At 41.1% G+C, this 22,919-nt stretch overlaps 1 protein-coding gene across 2 annotated transcripts in view; it reads left to right on the top strand.

Moving 5' to 3' along the window:
• The first annotated feature begins 1,367 nt into the window (after positions 1-1,367).
• Positions 1,368-22,919, top strand: part of vps50 (VPS50 EARP/GARPII complex subunit) — a 125,208-nt gene continuing 103,656 nt past the window's right edge. For both annotated transcript variants that reach the window (XM_085346862.1, XM_085346861.1), the window contains exons 1-4: positions 1,368-1,499; positions 1,997-2,065; positions 20,016-20,138; positions 21,052-21,123. In XM_085346862.1, the coding sequence (XP_085202988.1) occupies positions 1,467-1,499; positions 1,997-2,065; positions 20,016-20,138; positions 21,052-21,123 (297 nt within the window). In that variant the 5' untranslated portion in view covers positions 1,368-1,466. The remainder of the gene's footprint in view (positions 1,500-1,996; positions 2,066-20,015; positions 20,139-21,051; positions 21,124-22,919) is intronic.

The raw sequence follows: 22,919 nt of genomic DNA on the forward strand, positions 1-22,919 counted from the left end.
GATGAACATTTGAAAATCATGTCAATAAAATAATTAAAAATAAAATCAGCAAAGACCTGACACAGGACCTGACAGTTGCTCTCTGGCTCTCAGAGATGGTCTCAGTGGAAGGGTGATCGTCAAGAAGCCATTCTTGAGGAAGTGCAACAAAGAGAAATGACTGAGGAATGCCAAATTACACAAGACCTGGACTGGAAATCAGTGGCAACAGGTTTTTATGGAGTGATGAATCCAAATCTGATCTTTATTCATATTGTTGTCAATATGTATGCAGGAGGTACCACAGTGAGTGTCCACAGCCATCTGTAACAAAAACAAGCAAGCAGGAGAGGGTCTGTCATGGTTTGAAGCATTATTTAAGGCCGTGGTGCTGTGGATCTTTGTCAAAATTGATGGAATTATGAACACAGAAAAGTACAGCCATTGATCTGCCGTGCAACATGGTGGAATGAAACACATTGGTGAAGATTTCATGTTTCAGCATGGCAAGTACCCCAAACACCCTGCTAGTGCAGTAAAAGCAAACCTGGAGAGAGAAACACACAGTGAAACACTATCAGTCACAAAAAGAGCTTTGAATGTCATTCAGACAGAGGACTATTCCTGATGACTACTTAAAGAAATGACAAGAAAGATTGCTTAAGAGAGTTCACAGTGTGTTGAAGAACAAATGTTTTAATACCAAATATTGACTTTGAGGCTTGTTTGAATTATATAAACCCTATTTTTGTCTTACATACTGGATTTCTATGTATGTTTGCACACGCCTCAATAAACTGCTGCACCTGTTTCCCAGTTTTCCAGCAAAATATAAATAAATGTGGTGTGACTCAAGATTTCTGCAAAGTATTGAATAAATCCATATACAGAGATTCAGCCTAAAGCCATGTAACAGAAAAATAAGCACATGTGTTGCCATGAACATTAATGATGGCTCAGTTTTATTCCAGTGTCCCATGGCAGCCTCATTTCAGTTTTAGGAAAAACAATACAGCCACTGTGGGTTTTTTGTTTTTTTTAATTTGTTATCATTTGCACCCATATTTTCGTTATTTTTGGCACAAGGAGGCTAGATGACTGCTAATATCTCTGTTAGTTTACTACCATCCAGTGGCGTATGGCAGCAGTACATTACTGTAGAGTCAATCTTTGATGCCTTGTTTATATTTGATCATATTTTATTTTTTAATTTCATTTTCTCTGTTTATAACAACACGTACTTCGGATTTCATCCAGATGTTTTCATTTTTTATACATGTGAAAAGCCTGACAACAAGAGCACAAGCTCTGGCTCTTAAAAAATACATTTCCCAGAAGGCTTTGCAACGTTCTGGTTCCTGCCCTGCCAGTCACGTGAGACTCAACTATGGCTTCCTTCTCGTAGTGATGGAGGTGCACTGTTGACAACAAGACACAGTTGGAGCTTTACTCATTTTTTTTAGCCGCTGATACGATTTGGACTTACGATGCAGAAGATCAAGTCTCTTATGGCCCGTCAGGTGAGCACAGCAGGTGTACAGAAACTACGCTGCCGGCTGTTTGTCTCTGACGGGAGCCGGTAGTTAGCACGACAGCCTGCTAAGCTAACTGGCTAATTTGACAGCTCATCGTTTGGTTCATTAAGTGAAACGTTCAGCCAGACTAAGAGCTGTTTCAGTTGTTTCCCTCAGGCAAATAAGGCATGCACATAGCAATTTACCTCACGCCCCGGTAGTTGAGAGTTTAACACAATAACAATAACAACACAATAATGGGAACTGGGCGGATAGAAGGAAGTTCTCAGTCTGCACATGCAGTGGTGTTTGGCAATTGGTCAAAACTGAACACAACAGAGCATATCGCTTTCAGAAATCTGCCCCTCAGTTCCACTTTTTGCTGTATGCAGTAGTGTGCTGATGAAGTTCTGTGACAAGTTACAGATTAAAAATAAAAACACAAAGAGTTATGTTAAAGCTACCTGTTGTTTGTAGTTTTACTTTGGATTTTATTTTGGCAGGGCCTGAAAAGCCCCCAGGAGAGCATGGCAGACCTCAGTCCTGTGGAGAACCTGAGAATCCCGAGCAAGGTAAACTTCGACGACTTAGACTGCAGCTGTCTGTTTTGATGTGCTGTTTGATGCATGGACAGTGTTCATCATAAAATCAAAGTTTCTCCATCTACCACTTTGTGAGTAGATGCTTATCTTAATAGTTTTGCTGACAGCTTTTTAAAAGCTGCCATATTTTATTGTTTTCGAGTCACAGTGAACGCCATCAGGGAGGGATTGTTTTAGCACTGTTGTTGGACACAGCTGCAAGTTGTAACACAGACCCTGAGTGATGTCTTTGTCATTACCCAGAGTCAGCACTCATGTTAGTAGTAATGGCACCACAAGGCTGTCGGTATTACTAGAGATTTAATTTGTTAATCAATGTGTTGATGATTCATTAGCTATACACTGGATTTCATTTTTTGTGCTTTATCTAAACAGCAGTTGTTATATTATAGTTATGCACTACTGAAGGCTCCTGTTTATATCAGTTAAACAGACTTTATGTCAGTGCTCCTCACCTTACTCAATTTGTGATGCAGACACTGTTATAAGAGTATTTGAACATTTCTGGCATGACAGCGTTTCAAATTGCACTCAGTCATGCTTGGTCACAGGAAGCGTTTGTCACTATCCCCTTTGCACAAATTCAATTCGTCAAGTGTCGACGAAGCAAAAGGCAGAGCGGCTCTATTTCACATTTAGTTACTTACATTCATTCTTAGCATCACTGTGGCTTTTCACTGTAGTGATGACCTTCAATAAATGACTCTGAGTACAGTTTTGTTGCTGTATTTGTTCACAGCGCTGGGAGATATGAGCCAGGTCGACTGAGCAAGACGTTTAACCTTTCTGGGTTTTGAACACTTAGCGTTTACATTTTCTTTTTGTATGGTATGCTGTGCTGATGTAGCGTGTGCTTATTTTCTGCTCAGGCTAATGCTGTGCTGTGATAGATGAGACTAAAAAGAGAGTGCATTTTTGTCAGTTCACCAGTGGCGGTTAGGAAAGATTAAGCCGACTGAATTTTAAAATCTGCTTCCAGATTTTAAGTGTCTGATAAGCTCATACTTAGTGTGTGTGTGTGTAATATATATATGGGCTTATGCGTCTAATTGATTGAAAGCAGACTGTGTCTTCAATAAAGATTTCAGGGTTTGTTTGTTTTTCTATGGGCACCTCTGTCTCCTGGCCTTGGTGTCAGGTGACATGGTCAAACTGGATATGCGGTAATCAAACACTTGTTTTGTTTTTTCCTTGCTTGTAACATTCTCGTTTGTCAGTGCTGGACTGAGGATTCTGTGCAAGACCTATCACACCTGCTTTATTTGCCTTGTGTGTTATGAAGCAGTAAGGATAATAAGACCGAAGTAATGGCTTCTGTGCATGTGTTCATGTGGATGTGTGAACTGTAAGCAGACAGTATGCCGCTGTCCATCACCTATTAAGTTGCTCTTGTGTGTGCACTGCAAATACCTGCCTGTTGTGTATTGAACATACACACAGGGCATCATTGTTTGTTGGCTTTATACTTTGGCTTCATTTACTTTGCTTTCATTAATGTGCTGGACCTCTCAGCTTACAGGAAAATAAGATGGGGCCACGACACAAGCCAGGCTTCATGTAAAAGTAGTCCTCCTTCATTACAGGAGAAATAGTCCTCTGCAGGAGTGAGACCGAGGTGCTATTATATGATCATTTTGAGAAATACTGAGATCATGATTATTTAACGCGTCATAACCCAATTAAAATTAAACTTCCTCCATTAACATGATACTGACACCCACTGATTGGAACCATTGCTGTGTTTCATTTTTTATTATTATTAGTATTTTCTGTACCCATGAGTCACATCGTTTATCATCCTTCACATGCTGACAGCAACATCTGGCGAACTGCAGGGGGCAGGCCTGATGTGTGCGATGATTAAGTAAATGCTGCTATTCAGTTACTGTTTGGACACAGTTTGAGGGTTTGAAAGCAAGGTCAAGATAAATGTGCAGTAGTCGGTCTGTGGCTGATCTCTCTTTTGTAGTATTTAAATGGAAGGACAGCCATTCAACACATTCATCAATAATGAAAGTGCCTGTTTGTTTCAGTCTGGCAGTGGTGGGTTAACACAGTCTGAAACAGGGTCATGACCTCATTAAATGGGCTAAAAAGTATTTAGAGGCAAGTTTGTTTGTTAGATTTTTTTAATTTATCAGTTTGACTTTTCTTTTAGTGATTAATAGAGGTTATTAAACTTTAGATGGATGGCCCTCATGTGAGATGCTTGGGGATCAGTGTTATTTTACAGGGGTAGTGGAAATGGGTGTTTTAAGTTATTTGAATGTTTTGCTATATTGTTGCAATGAAAAATTACAAGATTTGCAAAACCCTTTAAAGATGTCAGAAGCTTTTCTTTTGATTGGTAAGCCATAAAAGGGAAGAAATAAATCAGCTACGTCGGGGGCGGTATTTTCACTTTCTTTTTGTTTTTTTGCAGGGACGCAGGTGTCAGGCTGATTATGTGCACATACGGAGGTCAGACTCTTGGCAATAGCATCAGTTTACCCTCAGGGAAAGCTAGTCTCAAAGAACATCTTATCCCTTGTTCTCCTGGTGCTGTGTACCTAACACCTTCTACAAACATGTAAATCTGGGTCACAGCGAGACATGCGCTTAAAGTTAACAAGTTACAGTCTGTTCGAGATGCCAGTATGATGCCACCTCAGTGTGATGAGTAACAATTGAAAGCTATGACTCAACAGTAGAGCCACAGCATTTGAATAACAGAGATCTTGAGTGATGTCTTTGTTATTGCTCAAGGTCTGTGTTATTTTATCTGCCATGGTAGGAAGATTTTTACCAAAGCCTTTGTAGCAGAGATCGGTAACTTGCTTTTGGCTTCATTGGGCAAACAATAGTAATCATAACCTATTAGCATATTTTAGTTCAAGACGTCCTCATGTTGGTTTTGTTTTCTTCACTGATACGCTAGATGAGATGAAAGAAGTGATCCTTGAAAGGTGTTTGAAAAGCAGGTAGTTTGTTCAGAAGATTCTCGCTGTATTTCTCGGGACAGTTAATTTCTACAGTAGATGGTGTCACCTAAATTACTGAATGATCAGAGCTACCTGTTGTTGCTTACGTGACTTGAAGTTGTGCAAGATGGATTGTTTTGTTTTGATCTTGCTGATCTCATGAGAGTCCAGCTGCCTCGCAAGGTAATGTGTTTTCAGGCTTTATTAGATCTAGCCTTTTAGGAGTGACTTTACAATTACAGATCTTTCCAGACCCCATCAAAAAAACCAGACAGAAAAGATAAAAGATGGCGGTAGCTACTGTGATGTCATCCACTGGTTTTTGAAGTCCTGTTTGCTCATCCACTAGCATCCAGTGGAATATGCTCCTTTTAAAAACATAGTTGACCAAGATTTACACTCCACAGTGTCTTTTTTCCCTCCCTGATCCTGGTTCTGCTGGAGGTTTCTTCCTGTTAAAAGAGATTTTTTCCTTCCCACTGTCGCCAAGGTTTTGCTCATAGGGGGACGGATGTCTGAGGGTTTTACTTATTGTAGGATCTTTATTGTAGAATATAAAGCGCCTTGAGGTGACTGTTGTAAATATGTGCTATATAAATAAATTTCAATTGAATAGAATTAATTTTTTATTCAGTGTGACTTAATATGAGGCACTCAGCCCATAATTACATTAGGAAAGTTTTTACAGAGGTAAAGTGAAAAAGCAGTTTTCCCATAAACTTCTACAGGATCTTTTTGCAACCACAGCTATCGCCCTCTGGTGGCTTTCAGATAGAATGCAGGTTTACTTAGTTTATTTTTCTGGCCCAGAAGCTATATTAGTGTTGTTTTTGGATGCAGTGAATTAAGTCACATGGACTCCTGTGTGAAGCAGGTTTTAGCATACCATGGATACCAGAGCTTGTCTGCTGAATAAAATGGGAAAAAACTGCAGTAGGAGGGCTTTTTAATTTCAGATGCATACTGAACAAGATACTTTTGGCTGCTCCCTTATTCACACAAACACACACACACACACACACACACACACACACACACACACACACACACACACACACACACACACACACACACACACACTCACACTCACGAGAATTAAATGGCTCTAAGCCCTCAAGCTATTTTTCTTTAACAACTTTGATGTTTTTTATTCTTTTTTTTTAATCTCAGTGTTCCTAAGCTGCTTTGTGGCTTGTCAGTAAAAACAAGCCAACCTTCCACCCCTGTCCAATCCTTTCTGTTCAAAGCTGTTGTCTCTCTGTGAGTCACTGTTAAGAGGTTTCTTTGAAGGGGCTGTCAGGTTTTTTTTTATCTCTATTAAGTGATTGCAATGATAACAAAGCCTAGAATAAAATTTGGTTTGGTTGCATTTATTTATTTCCCTGTTTTTTTCCAGAGAAATGAATAAATGCTGGTTATTAAAAAAGTTTGAAAGTCTCTGAGCCTTAATCACGCTCCTCGAATGTTGCTTTTTTTGTGATTAAGAAAAATCAAAGATTTGCTTGATGTGCGGATTTAGCTGTTTACTTTGTTTGCATCGTGTTGAAATTAATATTAGCAAAAGCTTTTTAACTAATTCACCATTTTCTCACCAATTTATGAATAATTTCCTAATCTCAAAGCACCTGATAATGAAAACAATCCTAATTACTCACAGTGTGTTATAGGTTTGGTCATACTGTGAAACATGTAGGCAGGTAATTTCAGTGTGATTTTGTGATACATTGAAGACAAAATTCAGTTATTTAAACCTATAAAGCTTGAATTATTTTATAATGGCCAGAAATTTTCATTTTTTAAAGCTTTATTGTTTAATGAACATTGTGATAAATTAAAAGAAAATCATATGTTTAATATTTGCAACATCTGATATGTTTGTGTAATTTATTGCTAAGACCTGCAGGTTTTTTCAGGGAAAAAATAAACCGCACCAGTGATGTTAAGGTCTCAAATCCTCATGTATCAAATATTAGACACTTGGTGTTGTAGGATGAGGTTTGCTTTTGAGAGACCAGCAATTTGTTTCCCCAGAAGCCTCGGTCGTGTTCGAGGTAAACAGCATTTCATTCATACAGTAACCATGTCCAACCAGCAGGGGTCACCCTCAACTTACCCACCGCTCATCTTTGCCAGATTTAAAGCTCTCTCCAGGCACACAAAGGAGCACACGTTCTCTCCTAAAATTATGGGATTATTGATTGGATAACTACTTCTATTTGCTAGTATTTATTTCCTGAAGACAAGGCTTTGGGATAAATCTGTGAGGAGGGCGTGTTTGATAATCTCTCGTTAGTTCACGCAGGATGTCTTGAGGGAGAACAGCTTATTTTTATAGTTTCATTTTATGGCTTCAGGACCCAGTCGGGTTATGTAGATAAGATATTTTGTAATTATTTTTTCAAAAGCCAGGTCATGCACTCATACAGTGAAGACACTGCGTGGCATGAAAACAGAGTGCTTCTCGTGCTTTCGGCTGAAAGAGAGTGTTGAATGAAAGGTAGAATAATCACGTACTTCCATGCAGAAATTCAGCTGTCAGCGTTGCCTGGATTGTGCGATCGTGGCTGCGAAAGACAACATTGTTCTTAATGGCAGACGAATACACAGGCGCACAGTTAGTCTTGCGTGCATATACAGCACTGATTACAACGAGGGCGTTTTGATTCGTTCACGTAACGAATGATTCTATGGTGGAGATAATTGGCCCTTCTCTCAGTCTCTACTGTCTTCCATCCCATGTGTCTCTCAGGATTTTCACAAAGCTCCTTTTGTTTATTCAATCTTTTTTGTTTTTATCAGCGCTGCTGTGTTTGTTGAGCAGTTATTTCTTTATTTATTTTGTTGCCACAAGCATGATTTTCCACATTCAACCAGCGCTCCAGTCGAACATATCCCCCTTTGATTCTCGGATAAAGCTTGTAAAACGACCCGCACTTAGGATGCAAATAGATTTCTAATTTCCGCAACGAGATGAAGATTTCATTAATTTGTGGAAGTGGCTGGGCTGGGGGCCGGGGTGGGGGTTGAAGGGCTGTTTGTTTGTCTCTCATCCATCAAAGTGAAATTTGATCAAAGCCCCACAGCGGCTCACGGTTCGGGTTTCTCGTGTGGGCCGCGGGGGCGTTTGTTTTGCTTTGTGCCTGCACGGCGGCAGGCGAAGGGAATTATTTAACTCACGGCAGACCTTCAGTGAGTCATTCACTTAAAGATTGTTAAGATATTCATTGTGTGTACTCATGTAAAAAAAAGTATACCACAACGAAAATGGCACCCATGAGAAAAGTTTTGCCGCGTGTTAATGAGGAATAAAGTTCCCAAAATATTAAGGACATTTTTGCCTCCGTCATTTTCCTTCGAGTTGATCGCTGTCGATGCTGCAATACTCAACAGGTTATGGGCCCAGGGCCGACTCGAAGAAGAGTTTTTTCTCATGAAGATCCGGAGCCACAACGGATAGCGGGCTAACGGCTAAATAGCAACATGGATCAACGAGGAGCAAGCAGGCTGCCTCGACTCATGTTTGACGGAGATGAGACCAGATATGAACTTTGGGAAACTAAGGTGCTAGGATATTTGCACTTGTTGGGATTAAAAGCCACTGTTCTGAAGGAACCGAACAGTGAGGCTGAAGTAGCAGCAGACGGTAAGAAGAACGCTAACGCTTACGCTGAGTTAATCCAATTTTTGGACGATAAAAGCCTCTCACTGATTATGAGAGATGCCCCTGATAATGGGAGAAGAGCATTAGAAATATCGAGGGACTACTACGCTGGAAAGGGGAAGCCCCGAATCATCAACCTGTACACCACGCTATCATCGCTTCAGAAAAAGAGGGAAGAGACTGTCACAGACTATGTCATCAGAGCAGAGGCCGCCATTACAGCACTGCGCAATGCGGGTGAGACTTTAGGTGATGGATTATTGATTGCTATGGTTTTAAAAGGTCTACCTGAAAGTTTTAAGCCATTTGCAATACACGTTACTCACGATAAAGACGATATGACATTTGCTGAGTTCAAAACAAAGCTACGGAGTTTCGAAGACACTGAAAAGTCAAGCGCATCCGAGTGTAGCGACAACGTAATGAAAACAGGAGGAAGAACCGGGCGTGAGCACACGAGATCCAGCGCACAATGCAGATACAAGAGCGATGTGGACATTGTGTGTTTCAAGTGTGGACTAAAAGGCCACCGAGCAAAAGTGTGCAGACGGAGGACGTGGTGCAGTCATTGCAAAAGCAGCACACACAGTGATACCACATGTAGACATAAAGACAAACAAGATGGCGCGCGGAAGGTCGCAGATGAGAGCGGCAACGGATCCAAAGCAGAAACGCCAGATTATGCCTTCAGGATTAAGGGCGTAGACATCAAAGTCCAGCAGTCAGCGTACAGCATTGAGGAGAAAGGCCTGTTGGTGGACACTGGGGCTACCTCACACATCATTAACAGCATCGCCAAGTTCAAGCGCTTCGACGACGCGTTCAGACCGGAGTCACACAGCGTAGAACTGGCAGACGGTACCCAGTGCAGAGGCGTCGCCCAACAGAGGGGGGACGCAGAGGTGTTCCTGATTGACAATACAGGCCAGCGACGCAAAGCAACGCTGAAAGATGCGCTGTTTATTCCATCATACCCCCAGAACATATTCTCTGTAAAGTCAGCCACTGCATTAGGAGCAACAGTCACCTTTAAACAAGGGCAGGACACGTTGACCCACAAAGACGGTACTAACTTTAACATTCATGTGTATGGCAAGTTGTACTATTTGCAGACTGAAGTTGAGGGTAATGATAAGTGTAACACCTGTCATGACATACAGGCATGGCATGAGATATTAGGTCATTGCAACTATGAAGATGTAGTAAGATTGCAAGGTGTGGTTAACGGTATGCAGATTAAGGGGAGAACCGATAGACCTGAAAAGGAATGTGAAGTGTGTATCCAGGGAAAGTTTGCACAAACCCGAAACAGAGATCCGGATACAAGAGCAAAGGCTCCTTTACAAATGGTACACACAGATTTAGCAGGTCCGATAGCCACTGAATCTATTGATGGGTACAAATATGTGCAGTCATTCACTGATGATTATTCAAACTCAGTGTTTGTATATTTCCTGAAGACGAAAACTGATACAGTGCAGGCAGCAGAGAAATTTCTAGCGGATGTTGCACCATATGGCAACGTAAAATGCATTAGATCAGACAATGGGACAGAGTTCACATGCAGAGATTTCCAAACCCTGTTAAGGAAAAATGGCATTAAGCATGAGACATCAGCCCCGTACTCACCCCATCAGAACGGTACAGCCGAGAGGGGGTGGCGTACTCTTTTCGAGATGGGCAAGTGCATGCTAATTGAGAGTCAGCTACCGAAATGCCTATGGAACTATGCCATTCAAACTGCTGCTGTAACACGGAACAGATGCTTTAATAAGCGAACAGGGAAAACACCCTACCAAATGCTGACAGGTAAAAAAGCCAGACTTGTCAAAAATGCAGAAATTTGGGTCTGTGTGCTATGCATACAAACAGGACAAGGGGAAACTTGATTCAAAATGTGACCAAGGTTTCTTTGTAGGTTATGATAAGAACAGTCCCGCCTACTTAGTTTACCACCCTGAAACTGAGAAAGTTCAGAAACATAGACTTGTTAAGTTTGTGAGCAAAGTAAATGTAGAAAGACAAACACAGACAGATGAGGGAGAACTAAATGATGACTGTAGCAGAGTAAGACAGCCTATGGCTAACAGACCTTCAGAGAAAGGTGACAAGGACAATGAGGTTCCAGAACCTATTGTGACAGACACAAGTCCACAAAGTGGTATACCTGATGAGCGTGAACGAAAAGAGACAAGTGTGACAAGTGATGGATTTGTCAACAAAAGGTATCCTCTTAGGGAGAGAAGAAAACCGGGACATTTAAATGACTTTGTAGCTGCCAACAGTGGCGGCGATGAGATCCACACTACCATAGACTACTGCTACAGGGCAGTGTGTGGTGTCCCAAACACATTTAAGGAAGCCATAGAATCAGCTAACTCAAAGAACTGGATCAAAGCCATGGATGAAGAAATTCACTCGTTACGGGAAAATGACACTTTTACCCTAACCACTTTGCCAAAGGGAAAGAAAACAGTGGGGGGGAAGTGGGTTTATTCCGTTAAGAGTGACATTGAGGGAAACGACCGATACAAGGCAAGGTTCGTAGCCAAAGGTTACAGCCAACAGTTGGGGATAGATTATGGAGAGACATTCTCACCAACAGCCAACTTAACCAGCATAAGAGTTTTGTTACAGAAAGCAGCGCAGGAGAGCCTGTTACTCCATCAAATGGATGTGAAGACAGCATATTTACACGCTCCCATTGATTATGAAATCTACATTGATCAGCCAGAAGGTTATGAAGAGGGAGAAGGGCTAGTCTGTAGATTACAAAAATCCTTGTATGGGTTAAAACAATCTGGTCGTAACTGGAATAGGATCTTGCATGAATACCTAACAGCGAACAGTTTCAGGCAAAACCCAGCAGACCACTGTGTTTATACCAAAGAGACAAAAGATGGTAAGGTGATTATGATCATCTGGGTGGACGACCTGATAATTGCTGCTGGCAATGAAAAGGTAATGAAGGATGCGAAAGAAATGCTTTCAGTCAAATTTAAGATGAAAGACTTGGGCAGACTTAAGCATTTTCTGGGTATTGATTTCACTCAGTCTGATGGATGTGTAACAATGTCACAAGAAACCTATGTCAACAAGATACTGATGAGGTTTAACATGCAGAACTGTAAACCCAGAGGAACTCCCTGTGATCAGAAGTTGTGTTACACAGAAGGAGCTACTAAGATAAGAGATGTGAGGATGTATAGAGAGGCTGTAGGCAGTCTTATATACCTTGCATCAGGTACCCGTCCTGACCTGAGTTTTGTGGTAAGCAAGTTATCGCAACATTTCCATGAGCCTACAGAAGAACAGTGGGGAACTGTGAAACATGTGTTGAGATATCTCAAAGGGTCCAAAGATAAGAAGTTGTGTTTTAGAAGAAACACAGATGAAAATTTGGGTCTAGTGGCCTACAGTGATGCTGACTGGGCAGGTGACACTGCCGACAGACGCAGCACTACTGGTTACTGTGTACGTCTATGTAACAACAGTTCTTTAGTTTCATGGAAGACCAAGAAACAGCCCACTGTGGCGCTCTCTACCTGTGAAGCAGAGTATATGGCTCTGGCTTCCACAATGCAAGAGTGTATATATTTAGAACAGCTTTTGAAAGGTATAGATGACTACAGCTACACTCAAACAATAGTGTACGAGGACAACCAGGGAACAATTGCCCTGGCTAAAAACCCTGTGAGCCGACAGAGGTGCAAACATGTGGACATTAAATATCATTTTGTAAGGTCCATTGTAAATGAAGAGAAAATGTGTCTGTTATATTGCACCACTGAAGAAATGGTTGCAGATGTTATGACCAAACCTGTTTCTAAGCTAAAACTTGCTAAGTTTGCTAACGTTATGTTTGGTGCTTAAAAGAAAAAAAAAGAGAGAGAGAGAAAAAAAAAAAGGAAGTGTGGTAGAGATTGTACAACTGTTTATCGTTTATTGTACAACTTTTCTTTGATTCCAGCAACCTGAGTACAAGAGGGGGTGTTAAGATATTCATTGTGTGTACTCATGTTGTACAGTGTTTAACTGCATTATGGTTACTGTGGTTTAACAGAGACAGTATTTTAGTTGCCACCACAAGGAGGCACTGTTTCATTGTAAGAGCACGGATGCTGCGTCATCACGCCCCTAAGAAAAAAAAAAGTATACCACAACGAAAATGGCACCCATGAGAAAAGTTTTGCCGCGTGTTAATGAGGAATAAAGTTCCCAAAATATTAAGGACATTTTTGCCTCCGTCGTCATTTTCCTTCGAGTTGATCGCTGTCGATGCTGCAATACTCAACAAAGATGTTTCAAGTTTTGCGCGTCACTGCAGGTGGGAGACTGAGGCAAAGAGAGGGAAGGAGAAAGACACTGACACAAGGTGAACTGCCTTCGAGTGGCTTCACGGGAGCCACTTCATTGTCTTCTGTTTAGCCCACTCCTCTGCCTTTTTTTTGTCTTCTTTCTTCCAGAACTTCTCCTAACAGTGAGTCATCCTCCTCATCCCTCCTCCCCTTTTCACTTTCTCTCATTTGAGCTGATTTCCCACCCACCTTTTTGATGGCGGAGCGTGATCTCCTAACTCTAGCCCTCCTTTTCAGTCTCACGCACTCACCCACACATCCCCCTTCTCTCCCCCAGGGGTAGGGTGGGGGGCTCCGGCTCGCTCCTTCACCTGATTTAAACACGGCACACTCGCCTCGAAATGGGCGCACTTGAGATTTGCACACTTGCACGGACACACGCATTAAACACATTTCAATGCTCGGTTTGAATCTTCACAGTTGCCTCGTGTGAGTGTATGAAGGGTTTCTCTGTGTGTGTAATTGAATTAGACGAAGCTATATTTTGCTGAAAATTACGCACAGCAGCATCGCCTCATATAAATGTCACTCAGCGAGACACGCTGTCATCCAGAGAAACATATTTAGTTATTTGGGTGGTACACTTCATCGCCTAGCTTCATGCTTCTTGCTGATAGGAGCTGGGAACATATTTGGGGTTAGGCAGGTGTGTAACAAGGTTTTCTTGATCAGTGTCTGCTATCTCGAGAAGGTGTACGTTTAACGAAGTATGCATATAAGGGTGTATATTGAATTTTATATTGCATTTGTCCCATACTTCCGTATCCATCCTCGTTATCCCCGAGCTGCTGGTCTATTTTTAGTGCCATTATGCTTTAATGTATCGATCCCACACAAACAAGAAGTTCGACTTAACATAAATGAAGGGCTTCCTCTCAGAATGTACTCACATTACAGAAGATGTGAGTCCTGTGCAATATCACTTAAATGTCAGATGAACCAAAATTGTATCATCTTACAGTAATTGCATTACACTGAGCAGTATGGTATTTGCTCTTTTCTAAAATGAAAATAAACCGTTTAGATTTACTACGTTAAAGCAGGAACTCTGGGCGATAAAAATAGGTTGACCTTTTATCTGTGAGACTGCTTTGTAGTGTTCCCCACAAACAGATTTTACTTTTATTCATCCATCTGAGAGAACCCCATCCTCAATGCCCTCATTTTAATTTGCGAAGATGACTCACTGCTAACCTGCTAGCCCTGGGCCTCGCTGTCTGACGTTTCCACACCAGCAGGCGAGGGTCAGATGAGCTCCACCGATTGCATCTGGTGATGGTGTAAATGGAGCAGGTGGAAACGTTGCTCAGATTTTGTTTTGCACATTTGCAGAACAAGGGCTGTCTTTGCTAATTGCACTTCAAGGTGATATAATTCAGACTCCATCCAGTCCACATTACTGGAAAGGACGTTGATTATTGCTCATAAAGTATAAATAATAATTACATATCAATTAAAAAATGGTGGAAATGCCTGGCTTCTCAAATAGAGAATTTCAGAAGAAGTTTGAGAGCCACCACCAACAGCCTGCTTCCTACAGGGAGTGCAGAATTATTAGGCAAGTTGTATTTTTGAGGAATAATTTTATTATTGAACAACAACCATGTTCTCAATGAACCCAAAAAACTCAATATCAAAGCTGAATGTTTTTGGAAGTAGTTTTTAGTTTGTTTTTAGTTTTAGCTATTTTAGGGGGATATCTGTGTGTGCAGGTGACTATTACTGTGCATAATTATTAGGCAACTTAACAAAAAACAAATATATACCCATTTCAATTATTTATTTTTACCAGTGACACCAATATAACATCTCCACATTCACAAATATACATTTCTGACATTCAAAAACAAAACAAAAACAAATCAGCGACCAATATAGCCACCTTTCTTTGCAAGGACACTCAAAAGCCTGCCATCCATGGATTCTGTCAGTGTTTTGATCTGTTCACCATCAACATTGCGTGCAGCAGCAACCACAGCCTCCCAGACACTGTTCAGAGAGGTGTACTGTTTTCCCTCCTTGTAAATCTCACATTTGACGATGGACCACAGGTTCTCAATGGGGTTCAGATCAGGTGAACAAGGTGGCCATGTCATTAGTTTTTCTTCTTTTATACCCTTTCTTGCCAGCCACGCTGTGGAGTACTTGGACGCGTGTGATGGAGCATTGTCCTGCATGAAAATCATGTTTTTCTTGAAGGATGCAGACTTCTTCCTGTACCACTGCTTGAAGAAGGTGTCTTCCAGAAACTGGCAGTAGGACTGGGATTTGAGCTTGACTCCATCCTCAACCCGAAAAGGCCCCACAAGCTCATCTTTGATGATACCACCCCAAACCAGTACTCCACCTCCACCTTGCTGGCGTCTGAGTCGGACTGGAGCTCTCTGCCCTTTACCAATCCAGCCACGGGCCCATCCATCTGGCCCATCAAGACTCACTCTCATTTCATCAGTCCATAAAACCTTAGAAAAACCAGTCTTGAGATATTTCTTGGCCCAGTCTTGATGTTTCAGCTTGTGTGTCTTGTTCAGTGGTGGTCGTCTTTCAGCCTTTCTTACCTTGGCCATGTCTCTGAGTATTGCACACCTTGTGCTTTTGGGCACTCCAGTGATGTTGCAGCTCTGAAATATGGCCAAACTGGTGGCAAGTGGCATCTTGGCAGCTGCACGCTTGACTTTTCTCAGTTCATGGGCAGTTATTTTGCGCCTTGGTTTTTCCACACGCTTCTTGCGACCCTGTTGACTATTTTGAATGAAACGCTTGATTGTTCGATGATCACGCTTCAGAAGCTTTGCAATTTTGAGACTGCTGCATCCCTCTGCAAGATATCTCACTATTTTTGACTTTTCTGAGCCTGTCAAGTCCTTCTTTTGACCCATTTTGCCAAAGGAAAGGACGTTGCCTAATAATTATGCACACCTGATATAGGGTGTTGATGTCATTAGACCACACCCCTTCTCATTACAGAGATGCACATCACCTAATATGCTTAATTGGTAGTAGGCTTTCGAGCCTATACAGCTTGGAGTAAGACAACATGCATGAAGAGGATGATGTGGACAAAATACTCATTTGCCTAATAATTCTGCACTCCCTGTATGTCCACCTTTATTTGAGTTAACAGTCTTTCTCAGGTCGGGGGGGAAAGTAAATAGTTCCTACAAAGATTTTCTGCCATTCCTCTGAGCCAATTTTCTTTGTTTCATTTCCTGGAGGTTTTTGTTATTGTTCTTGCTCAGTTCTATTTAAAGTATCCCAAGGATCAGTTAGCTCTAACTCTGACTTATATTTCTGTGTTAAATCTACACTTATAAGTGCATCGCAAACCCAAACCCTTCTGAAACACAACACCTAACCTGACGTGCACCTCCCCAGAAGTCTTACACATTGCAGACGACACAGGTATAAATGGTGGCAACAGCATTATTCTTGTTCCAGCTTGTTGACCTATGACTGTATCCCCATCTACACCTCAAAGTTCAATAATTAAGTTTGCTGATGACACCTCCATTTAATTTCTAAAGGGTTGATCTGACTGAGTGGTTTAGGGACACATGATCTAGTCTTTAACACCTCCAATGCAACAGAAATGGTCATTGAATTCAGGAGGTCTAAGGTCAAGAAACAACATCTCCCACTCCACATACATTGTTGAAATAGTGGCGATTGCGTAGAAGTAACCGGGAGTCACCCTCTCTGTGCACTAACACCTCCCAGTTGAGATGAGTGGGCACAATAAGGGTTCTTCTTCCTCAGAAACAGGCCAAACTTTCACAGAAACCGTTGATGAACTTACACAGGAGTACAGAGGAACCATCAACACTGCTGCAGAAAGGAAGGATCTGCATCGAGGGGCGAAGGTGTCTGAGCGCTTTGTTTCTATAGAGCTCTGCACTCACACTACGCCACCAGGATGACGAACAAAGCAGACGGTATCATAAGCAAGGATAATAAACATCCAGGACATTCTTTGTTTGAACCGCTGCCATCCAGCAAACGGTTCACAGCAATAAAAACAAGAACTAACAGACGGTTTTTGGAGCGATGGCTTCCACCTATCTAATTTCTGGAAATAGGCTTCAGTACTAGACACACATGCAAACACACACAGTATAGCACTGAGGACATTTTCATTGGCTAACAACACTTTAAACGGACTAGACTGTGTTTAAACCTGCTGTTTTTCTCCTCTGTTGCTGAGTTTACCACTAACTTTATTTTTATCTAAACTTCCTTACATATTTTTATTTATGTATTGTTTTTTAAGTTAAGACGAATCCAAAGGGAATTCTGTAAATCATGTGTAGTAATGACAATAAAGATCATCCATTCACTGAAAATCAAGCTTCACCGTTCACAGTCCAAATTTATCTTGGACTGTTCTGATAAAAGAATGCGCTCTCACTGTTCGTCAGGCTTCTTTTCATGCAGCACTCATCCTGCAATTTTGTACGGAAGAGCGAGCAAGGTTTTGGACACCGTCCATAGAGGTTGACAAACTCTCTGAGCTGTCACGGAAACTCTGTTGATAAGGCTTGTAACAAGACCGAGGCACTTGTTTGTCTGCATTTGAAAGTAGCTCACTGTCTGTGGCGTTAATTTAGGATGAGCACGTCTCTGTGCTTCTAATTAGTGATATTATTGCTTGCCATATAAGTCATGATTTCCACTGATATCTGGTTGCTCATTTTGGAACTATGTTCCTGCATGCATGCTAATTGTAAATCACAGGTATATTCCATTTTTATTTAATTTAATTTAATATATTAAAAAAAACCTTTCATATATTCTGTGTTTTAAGATGTAAAGTGAAATATTATATAAAAAAACAAAACCTTAATTTGATGATTTTAGCTTCTATCTCATGAAATTCTCAATTCTTATGGTCAGTCAAAATAGAGTCCCACTTCTATATAGTATGCTCATTGTCACTCATATTCGTTGGGGCTCCTTTACCATGAATTACTGTGTGAGTGCAGTGTAGCATGGCGGTGATCAGCTCGCGGCACCGCTGAGGTATCACTAAAGACCAGGTTTCTTTGATAGCGGCCTTCAGCTTGTCTGTATTTATTGGGCTGGGTGTTTCTCATCTTCGTCTTGACGGCGCCCCGTAAATTCTGTGTAGGGTTCAGGCCAGGTGAGATGGCTGATCAATTGAGCACAGAAATTACACGGTGAGCAAATTATTTGGTGGGAGTTTCTGCAGGAACAGGAAATCAGCCTTTATGCTTCATCCAGACTCTTAGATCTTGATTTACAAATAAAATCAATTTGCTGTCATGTTTGGGACAGTTGTAGCCCTTTTCCTGGTGGTGGTTTGATGCACCAGCCACAGTCAACGTTTCAAAGCTCTCCTACTTTCTTGATTCAATGGTTGTTGTTTTATTTGTTTGTTCGTTTGTTTTTTTTATATAACAATTGCTACAAGGCTGCTGACATCTAAGATGCTTGTGCACCTTTTCCTATCACACAGAGAAGGGTGATAGGAGCCAACTTTCCATTAATATGCTTGCAACCAGCCAGCCTTTTCAGCAGTTACCTTCAGCGGGGATTGTCATCTGGACAATTGTCCAGTCAGCAGTGTTTACCATGAGTGTGGTTGTGTTGGGGAACCAGACTGGGAGCAGCGTGGCATTTATACTGGTCGAATAGTCACTTAAAGTCTAAATGAAATATTTTAATACTGGAGTTCTGTTTTTCATGAGCTATAAGCTAAAATCAGAACTTTAGGTGCTGTAAATGTAGAATTGATGAAAATGACTTTTTTAAAATTAAAATTATGGAAGAAATTAATTTAAATATTTTAGATACACTAGTACTTGTCAGATTTATTTCTGATAGCTGATAGCTTTTGAATCATTTGACTTGCATGCCCACTTCTGTTCTGTGGAGTGAAATATGAAGCCAGATCCAGAATAGGCTAATAAAGATAAAAATAAATAAATAATGTTTTTCCTGTTTAGTCTGATTAAATGCTGCTTGGACCTTTTTGATCAAAGTCCCTTGAAAGGCTTGCAGTTTTGGTTCAGATGTTTCCTATGATTACTGCAGTTTTTATCCTAAACACATGCTTTTTTGTGTTAAATAAGCTCAGCGTTTATTATTATTTTCTGCTTATTTTTTGCTTGAAACATAAAAAAGTGTCATCCTCCAAAAAATGGGTATTACACTTATTATTCTCATTATAGACTTCAGTGGAACCCGAATTCGGTTTAATTTAAATGTTTGTGATTTGATATTCTGATGTAACTACTGGATAGATTGCCTTAAAATTTCATACGGATATTAATGAATACTCAAATGAAACGGTAAACTTTTTTTAAATTTGTGGTAACTTTTCATCCCAGCACTTTGGTACTGACATCTGCCTGCATCTCAGCTCATTAAGGCAGTCAGGAGTGGGCTTTGAAACCCTTCATCTAAAAGACTCAACGCAGCAATAAGCCTCAGCGGATGCACCGCATGTTAATCAATAAGGCTCTGATGTTTCTCAGAAGGGAATCTCTGCTCTCTTCTTTTAGTCATTTGTGTCTTTTTGTCTTTCCTCTCATCGCTGCCTCCCTCCCATGACAGCCAACCAATGAAACAAGCTGCAATCTTTTCCTAAAGTCTATGATTAACATTTTTCTCTGCCTCATTTAAGTTTAAGGACAAATCCTTCACCCTTTAGCTTTGTCCTTAAACTCCTCTGGAACTCTTGCTCCTCTAATCCTATCTCTCCCTCTTTTACTGATCTTTCCCCCGGCAGCCTGCTGATATATCCTGTTTGTTCTCTTTTTCCTTTTTTTTTCTTCCTGTGACTATATCTTGTTTATTGTTTTGTGGGTTTTAATGTAATAGCGTGTACCTTTTCTTTCTAGTACTTTATACCAAGGACATCTTCTAACTCTGTCTCTCTTTGTTTGTCGCTTTCTCTCCCCGCCTGTCTCGCCGTGTTGCAGGAGGAGCTGCGGGAGCTGAGGGAGCAGCCCATCGACCCCCAGGCGGAGCAGGAAATCATCGACAGCATCGAGGAGGTCTACTTCTCAAATGACTCCTTCGACATGGTGCAGCATGAACTGGAGGTCAGATACTCTGTATGATTTCCAGCTCTTGTGCTATTGACTGAATGAGCTCCACTCACCGGTTAAGCGATAACAAGCGAGACTCGCTTGCAAGTTCCCACGCCCCCTTTCATGAAATCATTTCATTAAATCCACCACGTTTCAGTAAGTTTGATAACAGAAGTATTGCATTTCTAATGTGAAGAAGTATTGTTTATTGTGCTCTGAACCCCGTCTGGCTGGCAAAAATAAAGCTTTTTCACCTGAGCTGCTGTTTCTTACATTTCTGCTGAGCCGCATGCATACAATTGACGTCTGGATTGATGGATTGCATCTGCTCAACAGAAGAAGGGTGTGAAATCTCATTAGATTTATCTTGGTATTTCTACACCATCTGAAATGAGACTCTCAGTCAAGGGGAAAGTAATTACCTATCATCCTTTGGGCCATGGATTTGTAATATCTTCTTTCAGTAGCAGAGTTTGTTTGCTGTTTACCTTCACTAATCAGAGTTATGATCTGGGGAAGTATATTTTAGTAGATTATTTTTGTTTGTTTTTCTTTTCTTTGAATGAAGTAAAAGCTACACCTACCTTCAGCTTAGGCTCTTTGAAATACCTCGTGAGGTAGCTTTAAAAATTAAGATGCTCGACAGTGAGGATTAGCTCTTGCAAGATGAATGAAATCCCCGCTTTGGCCCTTAGCACCTGAAATTTGATAGTGTCATAGTTCTGCTTTGAATATATTTTTCTGTCTGGCACACTGAGCGAGGACTCGTACTGTGTTAAAAGCCAGACGTGGTGGGAAGCAGCATGCGCTGGTATCCAAGTAAGCACAAGCAAAAAGACTGGATGCTATCAGCAGTCTAAAGAGGAGGTTTTGTAAGCAAACACTAAGGTTGCATGTTTGAATTTCTGTGTGTGTGTGATTATAGAAACTCCCGCCCGAGTTGAACCTGCAGGAGTTGGAGGAATACAGAGACAAACTTAAAAGGCAACAGGCAGCAGTAAGTATCTCTTTCCCTCTCTCTGTCTTTCATACAAACTCAAACCCGAAGGCACACAAACACAGTATGGTGTCAGACCATGTCAGTGTACGTTATGATCATTTCTGCCTCGTGCTTGTGAACATTTCTAATCTACAGATTGTTCTCTGTAACTTTTTCAAATCATCTTTTGTTTTTCATTTTATTGTTTTATTTGACATGGAAACCCCTAACTGTTTTTGTAGTTCTGCTGAAGGTGTAGCACGTGATTTTTAAAAAAGAAAAAAAGTCCTTCCTGGAGCCATTTGTAAGTTAGTTGTCCAACTAATTGTTTTGCGCGCGCGCGCCTGTGTGTGTGTTAGGGCCTGTGTTAGTTGTGTAGTAATCAAAGTGAAAGTTAGAAACAGCAGAAGGTCTCGTGCTTTTATTTCTCACACTGTGCGGCTCTGCTCTCTGTCATTCTCTGGAGCCATAGCTGCTCGCTCATCCAGTGAATATAGCAGGTAGAAAGAGGGCACTGTTTCTGTGCCAGGAGAGCACATTGTGAAGCAGTAGGGTACTGTAGATTGTCTTTATTTTCCAGGCCTTTTTTGAAAAAAGAAAGCAAAAATGGCTAAAGATAAAAAGTAGCTAGGTAACGGCAGTGAAGTGAACTCAAGCACGATGATCACTGTTCAGTTGAGGAATGTCAGACAAACAAATTGCCATGGTGTTTGAGTCTGCGTAAAAAATCGAATTGAATTTATATACAGATATAAAAACTTGAAACTAAATAGTTAACCAATACCCGAATGCCCAAATGGTCATAAATAGATAGTGACTGATTGTAATGAATTTGGGAATCTCCCTTTCAGTCTGTTTTTTAGTTGGGTTTTACCGTCTTTTGTCTTCAGTGCTGCCTTAATTATTAAAGGCACAGATTAAATATGATGCTGGAGACAGTCCTCAGAGATGTCGGTGCATATTAACCTGATAGCATCAGACAGTTGTTGCAGAATTGTTGGCTGCACATCCATGATGTCTTCCACCACATCCCAAAAATGCTCTGTTGGATTGCGATCTAGTGACTGTGGAGATCATTTGAGTACTGTGAACTCACCGTTATGTTCTAGAAACCAGTTTGAAGTGATGTGAGTTTTGTGACATGGTGTGTTATCCTGCTGCAAGCAGCCATCAGAAGATGGGCGCACTGTGGTTGTAAAAGGATGCACATGGCCAGCAACCATACTCAGGCAGGCTGTGGCATTTAAACAACGCTTAGTGCGATTGGTACCGAGGGGCCGAAAGTGTGCCAAGAAATGATCCCTCACACCATTACACCACCAGTAGCCTGAGCTGTTAACACAAGCAGGATGGATCCACGTTTTCATGTTGTTTACACCAAATTCTGACCCTATGATCGAGACTCATCAAACCAAGCAACATTTTTTTCAGTCTGTGTGAATTTTAGCTTCAGTTTCCGGCTCTTATCTGACAGGAGTGGTACCCGGTGTCGTCCTTTGTTGCTGTAGCCCACCATCTTTAAGCTTGGATGTTGTTGTTACCATGCGCTGACTTAAGTGTTGGAGAAAGTAGTTCACGATGCATTTTCTGCTAGTTTCTTTCTTTAAAAGTGTCAGTATGACACCTACACTACATAAAAAGCATGACAATAAAAGTTTGTTGGATGTCAAAAACCTCAATTGACCCTGTCTCAAGGTCCAATTTATTAAGTTTTTACTGGAAAATAGAAGCAATAAAATTCGTTAAAGCCGACCTTGCTGGTTCACACTGTCGAAACACATTTTAAAATAATGATGTACTTGAAAAGAGAGTTT

The sequence above is a fragment of the Diplotaxodon limnothrissa genome, linkage group LG22 (genome assembly GCF_057381915.1).
Source record: "Diplotaxodon limnothrissa isolate DT_005_m linkage group LG22, D_limnothrissa_male_GT1.1, whole genome shotgun sequence".
Lineage (NCBI taxonomy): Eukaryota > Metazoa > Chordata > Actinopteri > Cichliformes > Cichlidae > Diplotaxodon > Diplotaxodon limnothrissa.